This window comes from Nicotiana tomentosiformis, chromosome 3 (genome assembly GCF_000390325.3).
Source record: "Nicotiana tomentosiformis chromosome 3, ASM39032v3, whole genome shotgun sequence".
NCBI lineage: Eukaryota > Viridiplantae > Streptophyta > Magnoliopsida > Solanales > Solanaceae > Nicotiana > Nicotiana tomentosiformis.
Window position 1 is genome coordinate 6,435,079 of NC_090814.1, and position 9,486 is coordinate 6,444,564.

The 9,486-nt window shown below is 34.1% G+C and overlaps 1 protein-coding gene and 1 long non-coding RNA gene across 2 annotated transcripts; one reads left to right on the plus strand and one right to left on the minus strand.

Moving 5' to 3' along the window:
- The first annotated feature begins 3,745 nt into the window (after positions 1–3,745).
- On the plus strand, positions 3,746–4,969 carry LOC104110471 (agamous-like MADS-box protein AGL80). Its single transcript, XM_009619973.4, has one exon. The coding sequence runs from the start codon at positions 4,125–4,127 to the stop codon at positions 4,839–4,841; it is 717 nt and encodes a 238-aa protein (XP_009618268.1). The 5' UTR covers positions 3,746–4,124; the 3' UTR covers positions 4,842–4,969.
- A 165-nt stretch (positions 4,970–5,134) lies between these two features.
- Positions 5,135–8,628, minus strand: LOC117280118 (uncharacterized). The gene is made up of 3 exons (XR_004510573.2): positions 8,485–8,628; positions 7,509–8,344; positions 5,135–5,427 (listed from the first exon to the last, which is right to left on the minus strand). It is a non-coding gene; the product is annotated as an uncharacterized lncRNA (long non-coding RNA).
- Positions 8,629–9,486: the final 858 nt, after the last annotated feature.

Here is a 9,486-nt window from a genome sequence, read left to right on the forward strand (position 1 = left end):
ATTATAATTATTAAAATATTTCGTTACAAGTTTTTTGTTTTAATATTTTATAATTCTTTACTTAGCTTCTTTATGATTTATTAAGTTTTAAGTTTATTAAAAAAAATCAAAAAACTAGTTGTTGCAAACTTTAAAAACTTAGTCATTGTAAACTATACAAAAATAACCGTTGATATCTATAAAAAAATGGTTGTTGTCAAATTTAATGCTTAAATATTTAAATAATTTTTTTTTAATAAAAGGCCCACTTAGGGCCCACGTCTCGTCCCATCCCATCCCACCCCGTTTGTTAGTGGGATGGAATGGGCCTATCGGGTCGTCCCGTTTATCCCGTCACGTTTAAGGCCCGTCCCATCACCATCCCGTCTTGTCCCGATAATTTCGTCCCGACCCATCCCGTTGGATAGCCTTAGCTCATACAGACACACTAACTATTCTTGGCCTTAAACTAATAATTGTACATGGGGATGAGCACATATCAACACAGCTATGCTCGCTAGAATATCATAGTATCACATATATAAAGCCCGTTTGGATTGGATTATTTTAAGTACTTTTAAGCCATTTTGTAGTATTTGGATAAAGTAAAAAAGTACTTTTTTAAGCTAAAATAAAAAAAATAAGCTAAAAGCCAAAAGCTAGAATTCCAAACTTATGACTTTTGGCTTAAAATTCACTTACCCTCGTAGACACCGTAATACTTAAATATAAAAGAAAAGAAATATTTATTTTTCTGAAATTGTGAACGAACTGAGCATTTTATTTCTAAGATACATCTTTTGTTACTTGTACTATGCTGTTATGAACTGTTGTGGAATATTGCTGTTTGGACCCGACCTTTGTGTTAGCTCGTCACTACTTTCAACCTAAGGTTAGGTTTGCTACTTATTGAGTACATGAGGTAAGTTGTACTCATACTACACCTCTGCACCTTGCGTGTAGATATTGACTGTTGACGTTGATGTGATCGACGGGAGCTAGCATTGAAGATGTACTTGCGTCCCGGTTGTCGCTGCCTCTTATTTGTGGTAGCCTTAGATCTATAAAATTCTGTTTATGTACTTTTCAAAGAGACTATGTATTTATTTCATTTCAGCTTTGTAAACTCTATTGTTAGAAGCTCATCATTTGTACTACCAGTTCTTAGGGAACGTATAATATTCAGATAATTTCTTTACTTAATTATTTTATTAATTGTTATTGAAATTGGTTAGTGGTTATCTGGCTTACCTAGCGGGTTGGGTTATGTGTCATCACGACTAGTTAGATTTTGGGTCGTGACATACAACAACAATAACCCAGTATAATCCCACTAGTGAGGTCTCGGGAGGGTAGTTTGTACGCAAACCTTACCCCTACCCTAGGGTAGAGAGACTGTTTCCAATAGACCCGCGGCTCCCCTCCCTCCAAGAACTCTCTACCTTGCTCTTGGAGTGACTCGAACTCACAACCTCTTGGTTGGAAGTGGAGGGTGCTCACCACCAGAGCAACCCACTCGTGACATAAACATTAGAAAATTGTTTGAGTTATAATTCAAGAATTTGAACTCAAAATACCTACATTTCATGTGATCATGCAACAAAGAATAACTAAAGTTTGTTAGTTAGATACTATATTTTATTATATTAATTTTGATTTTATGAGGTACAAATCTGTCATCTTGTCATAGACCACGTTCTTGATGTAAGTTCTTTATTGATGCTACATAGAATCAAGATAATTGTCTAACCTGCAATAGTTAGCTGAAAAGGTATTTTTTGCAAAGGAAAAATAAAAATAAAGCATACATCTACTCGCATGCTTATCTTACATTCTCTAAGAATTTGTAAGAGGAAATTATCTAATTCGAAGCACTTCAAGAACTTGTTTTCCAATTGAAAGTAATTAATTATCAATAATTATAAAATGGAGTATTTGTTCAGAAGCAAACATTGACAAACGAAAATATATTTAATCAACATATAAAATTATTATTCTAATAGAAAATTTAAAGAATACCTCTAACTATAGTTGTTGGTGCTAGGATTGTACATGGATCAGATCGGATTTAGTACATTTTGGATTGAAATTTTGGATTCGGATTCTACAAAATACAATCCGAATTAAAATCTGATCGGATCAGATTTTAAAGTTTGGATCGGATAAATATTTCGAATTGTCGGATCGGATTGTACGTATTATTAAGGCTATTGCTAATTATCCTGTAACATAATCAACTCCCTCCATCCTCTCTGACCATGTACCATTTCATCCATTCTGCACCAACAACAGAACAAAAATTTTCAACACTCACCTTAGCAACATAAAAGGCAATTGGTGATCTTATAATGCATAAAATGTAAGCATGATTTTGATCTTCATTTAGTAACAACTTTAGATCGTTTCATACCAAAAGATCTCTGCTGGAAGGTTAGACAAGCTGAATTCATAGGATTATTCGAGTCGGTAAAGGAAGAGGTGTCGTCCGGTCGCCGCCGATAATCGGAACACAGAGAAGAAGAATAGAGCAGCAGTCTCTCTAAAGAGAGCTTAGAGATAGAGAGGCTCGATGAAATAAGACCTAACCCTAAATTTATACATATCCTAATAATTTCGGATTTCGGATTGGATCAAGTTAAAATTATACCAATCCGAATTCAATCCGGATATTCGAAATTTTAAAAAAATATAATCCATATCCGATCCAAATATCCGAAATCTGAAATCCGAAAATCCGAATTGAGCTGATCGGTTCGGATTCTCAAATATCTGATCCAAATGCACAACCCTAAACAATTGATGTGAGACAAATTTGATGGATGCTGCAGATATTGCAAAAGGCTTGCAGCAAAATAATCACCTACATAAAGCTAGAGTAAAAAATGACAAAAACACTTTATTAAAGATCATTCATACTCTATTATGTAGTTTGGATTCCCAAGTATATACTATGCAACGCTTCAATTTAATACCACGTTCCGTGTGAATTAAATCCCTTAAAGGATTAAAAAATTACATTTACAGATGAACCAAATAAAAGGTGATCGGTTCATATTGGTACAACTGGAAAAAACTCAACAGCCTTATCATAATTATGAGTGCTCTTACGTTTTAGTATACATACCACAAAATATGTTATAACGTTATTTATTGAGTGTTATCCGTTTATAAAGACAAAAATGTGCTCAACTTTATATGATATTTTAGTCATTCAATCTTTTATTTTAGATGTTTCCATTTTGAAAGAGGTGTCTTCAACTAATTTAAACTCAATTCGTGTATATTATAAATTCTACATGTTTCTAACGTATGTGTTTCTTTCTTAAATGCATCAGTTACTATATAAATGATAAACGGTCATTAGATAGATCAGAAGAATTGAATATACGTTAAGATTTTTTTTTTTTCGACTTTTAAATTTTTTGAACACAATGAATTGATTAATATGTGATTAACTTTCCATTTAATTATTTCACTTATCATTTATTGGAGGATAATTTACTATTTAGTACCAAAAATTATTATAGGAATAGTATTCATATGAGGGGTAATAGTGTCGTTTAATTTTTGATGTACATTTTGGCAATTCTAACTTTACCCTTAAGGTCTTCCCACTTTTAGTATAATATGATATGATGATATGATATAATATAGTACTAGCTCTTTTTAACCCCCCAAAAAAACGATTAATCAAATTCTGATGCAAAGTATTACAGTAGTTCAACAAAGCCCTAAGTTACTCAATCTTTTATGTTTCTGTACAAACTTAGCTAGCTTATAATATTACGACTTGGTTGATAAAATATCATATATGATTACAGAAAACTTCTTACCAATATTATTTATTTATAAGTTTAATCTTTTTCTTCTTGAAAACACATATATGAGTAGTAGTCAGGAAAAACAAAATTGCATTGCTCTAGTTAAATGAAATGTAATTAATGTAAATATTTGGTAGTACTAAAGTCTTTCCAAATATCTTCGGTCATCAATGTCTCCTTCCAGCTATGCAAACAAATGCAATATCTTCCATATTAATTAGAGAACATCTTCACTTTTGTATATAACATTGCCATTCCAAGCAACAAAAAGCACTTATCTACCAAATACTTCCACCTTGTTTGCAAATTTGTTGAGGGAAAAAAATGACAAGGAAGAAAGTGAAGTTAGCTTTTATAACTAATGACTCGGCAAGAAAAGCAACATTTAAGAAAAGGAAGAAGGGTCTGATGAAGAAGGTGAGTGAATTGAGCACCCTTTGTGGAATTGATGCTTGTGCTATTATTTATAGCCCTTATGAAAACCAACCTGAGGTATGGCCAAACACCATGGGAGCTCAACGCGTGCTCGCGGAGTTCAAGAGAATGCCAGAGATGGAACAGAGCAAGAAAATGGTGAATCAAGAGAGTTTTATCAGACAAAGAATTGCAAAAGCGAGCGAGCAGCTGAAGAAACAAAGCAAGGAGAACAGAGAGAAGGAGATGACTGAAGTTATGTACCAGTGTTTGGCTGGAAAAGGGCTGCAAAATTTGAACTTGGGAGATTTGAATGATCTTGATTGGGTTGTTGATCAGAATTTGAAGGAGATTAATAAGAGGATTGAAGCATTTAAAAAAGGGGCTTCCACATCTTCTTCTGCTATTGTTTCACAGGCTGTTGCTCCTCCACTAGTGGAGCAAAAGCCAGTGGTGGAATTAGGGTTGGAGGGGATGCAGAGGACACAAACAGAGTGGTTTAATAATTGGATAAATAACAACACAAGTGAACATCAGATTGAATTTGGACATGGAGATGAAATGATTATGCCTAATTTTAGTGATAACCACAACACTAGTGTGTGGCCTAATGCTTTCTTTCCTTAGATTTGTTTTTCATGTTATGTGATTCCTTCTGCATGGAGTTTATTTTTGGGTTTTTTCCTTTTTGCCTTTTTTTAATCCTTGTTATTTTCTGAAACAGATTCAATTCATAATGGGTCTTTATCCTCTAATTAATCCTTATTTTTCGCTTTGTCCATTTGGTATTTGAAACCAGGCCATTCCTCCTGCAATACTTTTCAGTAACAATCGGGGTGGCTCTTGAAACACTATTGATTGATTTAAAGGAATATTGTATCAACTTTAATTTTAAAAACTTCTTTCCACTTAAACAACTATTATTGAAACTGTTAACAATATTTTATAAATAATAGTCATTTAAAAAAGAATAAAAATTTTTAATAAATAGATTCATACTTTTACCCCTTCTCAAGAGGAATGAAGCAGAGAATCCTAGTGGTGGAAAATTCTGATTCATTCCTTCTATTCATGAGCAAAAGATGCACAGAATCTTTTCATTCTTTAAACTGCCATTCACGATGGCACATGGGACAATGTGCTTGAGCAGATTTAGAATTCGCCCACTTCAAGATACAATGAAGATGAAATGCGTGGTTGCAATCCCCCCATACTGCAAAGACAAGTAAATTTCAAAGCATTAATAGCCTTCTAAAAAAAGACCAGACTCCGGACGGGTCATGCTAGTACCATCCACAAAAAGATGATGAATCCACATCACGCAAAAATCAAATGTTTCAATAACGTGAACTATCCAGTTTTACCGATAAATGATAAATGAGAGATGATGGTTGAACAATGTTAAATACAACGACAATGGAGCAAAAAATTACAGACACACTTTTCGATTAAAATAAGAAAAAAATTACAGAAGAATCCTGCAGCTTCCTCAATGTTGCAGTAGTTTCACTATATGAATAATAAAAAAATATGAATCAGTATTATTAGCTACCGATGAATTGGAATACCAGTAATTTGCAGAGAGTATGTTATTAACAACAACAAAACCAGCTTAATCTCATACGTGGGGTCTGAGGAAGGTAGTGTTTACGCAGCCTTACCCCTATCCTATAAAGGCAGAGAGGCTGTTTCCGATAGACTCTAAGGAACGATAAAAATAAAGCAACAAGCAATAACAACAGTAATATAATAAGGTAATGTAAGTGAGTGACGCAGAGAATATGTTGACAACTAATAATATCTGCAACATTCTGGGTAAAGTAGTAGCGTGGGGTGTTCAAAATATCTCTTGAAGTATCAAACCGATAACTGAATCGGCTCATTGTAGTCTATATATAGAAAGAATTAAGTGCCTAAACTCTAGAAGAGATTGCCCACAGTGAGGATATTACTTCAAGACAGAACTTCTACTTGTTCTTGAGTTTATAACCTGGTGTCTAGATAGATAGAAATAACACCTAGAGGATACAGATTAAAAATAATAAAAATTAAAAATAAAAAGGATATAGAGATGACATATCACTTTTCTAACACCTAGAGGATACAGAATAAAAATAATTCAAATAAAAAAAGGATACTGAGATGAGATATATCACGTTTCTATCCTTTGTTATTCTTTATTAAGGATACTGTGAAGAAGTTGCGTAGGAATGGAAGGGAAGAGAACACAAAGCAACCAGAAAGATCGTGACATGTGAGGTGCAGAAAAACTTGGAGTTCGAGTCAGCTCGTGTGCAGCTTGACTAATCTACAGATATAGGTTACCACCCACTAGTTAGGTACTGTGTACCCATCAAGTTTTAGGGAGATTGGATGAATTCACACGACACCTTCTGCCGGAATTCAGACTTTTACTCCAAAGTTGTCCTTCCAAAACTAGTACCACACAACTAGCAAAGGTATAGGGTCGAACACATAAAATGTGCAAATACAAATAAAAGGCCTGGCGAACAAATCATCATAAAATGAAATTCAAACACTATCAATTGCTAAATAGAACAATCAAAGCTTGATGGTGAAATGAGCACAAGGAAGACAACATCTTATACAGCTCATCCACCTTTTTTTGTAGGTACAGCCATACATCTCATCCACCTTTACCATATCATTCTCCAGTCTTACACCAAATCAAATGAACTAAAACTAATTATGTCATCCAGTAGGGCATGTGGCAAGGAACAGTTGAATGAAGCACTACAAATATCGCCAAGGAAACTCTATAGCTCTACTTTTGTTCATAAGAAACATCAATGCAGGAATATGTAAACCTCCCAAACTAAAGTAGGGTCATTTTTCCCATTTAGTCAGACATGCACAACAAAATCTTTCTTTTTCCTTTTGGCAAGAATAGTCCAGTAGACTTGTAGCCTCAATTGAAGGACAAAGACACAAAATCATAAGAATCAAAATATTTTGATGCTTAATTTATTTCATCAATTGCATTATGACACGACTCAAAATTCTAACCTGTCGTGATGGCGCATATCTCAGTACTAGGCAAGTCGACAACATCAATAACCCACGATTTCCTTTAAGTTTGAAAACATAATATTTAATACAATACCAAAAATCTAGCAAATTTCGATACAAACATTCCCAAAACCTAGTGTTACTGATTACATGAGCATCTATACATTACAAGGCTGGAAAACACGATCTATAATAATCTAAGACTGAATACAATAAACAAAATATAGGGAAGGAGAGATAAGGTTTGCGAAACATGGCAGCTACCTCTGAATCTCCGGAAAATCGACTGTGTGAAAGAATAAACACCCACCGTATCCGGGATCACCTGGATCTGCACATGAAGTGCAGGGTATAGTATGAGTACAACCAACTCAGTAAGTAACAATAATAAATAAAGAACTGAAAGTAGTGACGAGCTTCTCAGCTAAGTCCAAATATAGTACTTTCCAATATAAAAGAGTAGGCATACTCTCAAGTTCAACATTTAAGATTTCACTGGAATTTCATATCAAGTTTGATTGAAACAGAAAATAATATTTTTCCGAAATTTCCAAAGTAGTGATGTATGACAGCTGAAATGCAGCAAATAATGAAATCAATGCATCATCTCAGAGTAACAGTCATTCAGTCCTCCCATTCACTTCAACCTCAGAGTCACTCTTACGAGTAGTCCATCGCAAAGAAATATGCCAATAACGCATCTAATGAACTCGCAATGTAAAGCTACCCTCATAAAAATGTGAAATATTTGACTGAATTTAAACTGAAGTAGATTTTCAGAGCAAAAAACTAAAGGACTAGTAAAATTGCTTCTTTGTAATATTCGCAGTTAAATGGCTGCACATCCTGCAAGAAAATCAGAAATTAATAATATTAAACTCCCAAGATCACAAGTATAAGTCATATCCAATCATAACTACATATTTAGACAGAAAATGTTTTCTCATATCAGAAATGATTCAGTAACAGTTGCTATAATTCACTGCACTTATTATATGCTCCAATAAAATATATATTCCGTAGCCTTCATTTAAACATTTCAAATCAGCGAAATAATCGTAAAAGGATACGCAAAATCTTGACTTTCACTGGCTCGCTCTCTGCAATTTCAAGACCACAAAAAAAAAAAAAAAAACTGAGTCCACAAAAAGGGAATTCATAAATTCTACACTGAAATGACAATTGAAAAAACTCTTGACTGTAAACTAATAAAAATTAATGTTTTAGAAGAGAAATAAACCATTTCCGAAGATAAAATTGATGCGTTAATCTACGATTTCTGCGTGAATTTTGAACTGAAATGGTTGTCTTTTTAGGGCTTTATACGAACTTTTTGAAAGTGGCGGAAAAACGATTGAAAAATATGTTTTGGTCCTACCTTGGAAGCAACAGGTTTCTTGGGCTAAGTTGTTGTCACATGGCCCGTAATCCAACGGGGGAGTCTGGCCCAGTCTATGTATGGCTAAAATAGTTCACAGAAAGATAGCCCAGACTGAACTAGCCCATGTCGTTGTTGTCACTTGGCCCGTAAATGATTGTACTATCTTACAAGGGAGCCTGTCCCAGTCTAAATTAGTAGTAGTTCTTTCTTGAACTTCAACCAATTCATCCTGTTATGTAAGATTGTATGTAAGAATTCGAGATGCTTTGTATATAAGTTTGTAATGTAAAAGCAATTCAACTATTTAGCACCCTATGGCAAGTGTATTTACAGCATAAGCAAAAGGTGAAGCATATTTTCTCCTTCGTTTTGTCTGATAAAAGGAAATAGGAACAAAATAACATCTTGAGATTTTATTAGTAACAAATGATTATTTTGGTTGGTTAATTGGTCATGTTTAGGAAAAATTAAAGAGATCACCCTTCACACTTATTTTTGTAAAACATACCTCTTGTATACGATCAAAATCGAATTTACTCTTCGTATGACTAATCGAGATTGGAACGTGGTGGTCCGAGGATTATCATTCTAATATCGAGCCATGGTGCGAAGTACATGTTGTCAGACTCGAGATCGAACTCGAAGACTTAAAGACCAATCAAGATTGAGACCAGGACCAAGATCGAGCCAAGGGACAAAAAAGCCGTTATAGCCGCAATTGGGGGGAATCTCGGCGGAAATCACGGCACAATTCAAGGAAAGATTAATTAATTAATCTATCATGGATCCCCACTATGTATTTTTTATTATATCCAAAATAGGATTTTCTCACTATATTATGGGTTGTTATCATTTGTAAGG

Coding starts and splice junctions, on each gene's coding strand:
- LOC104110471 (XM_009619973.4), top strand. CDS start 4,125: ATGACAAGGAAGAAAGTGAAGTTAGCTTTTATAACTAATGACTCGGCA.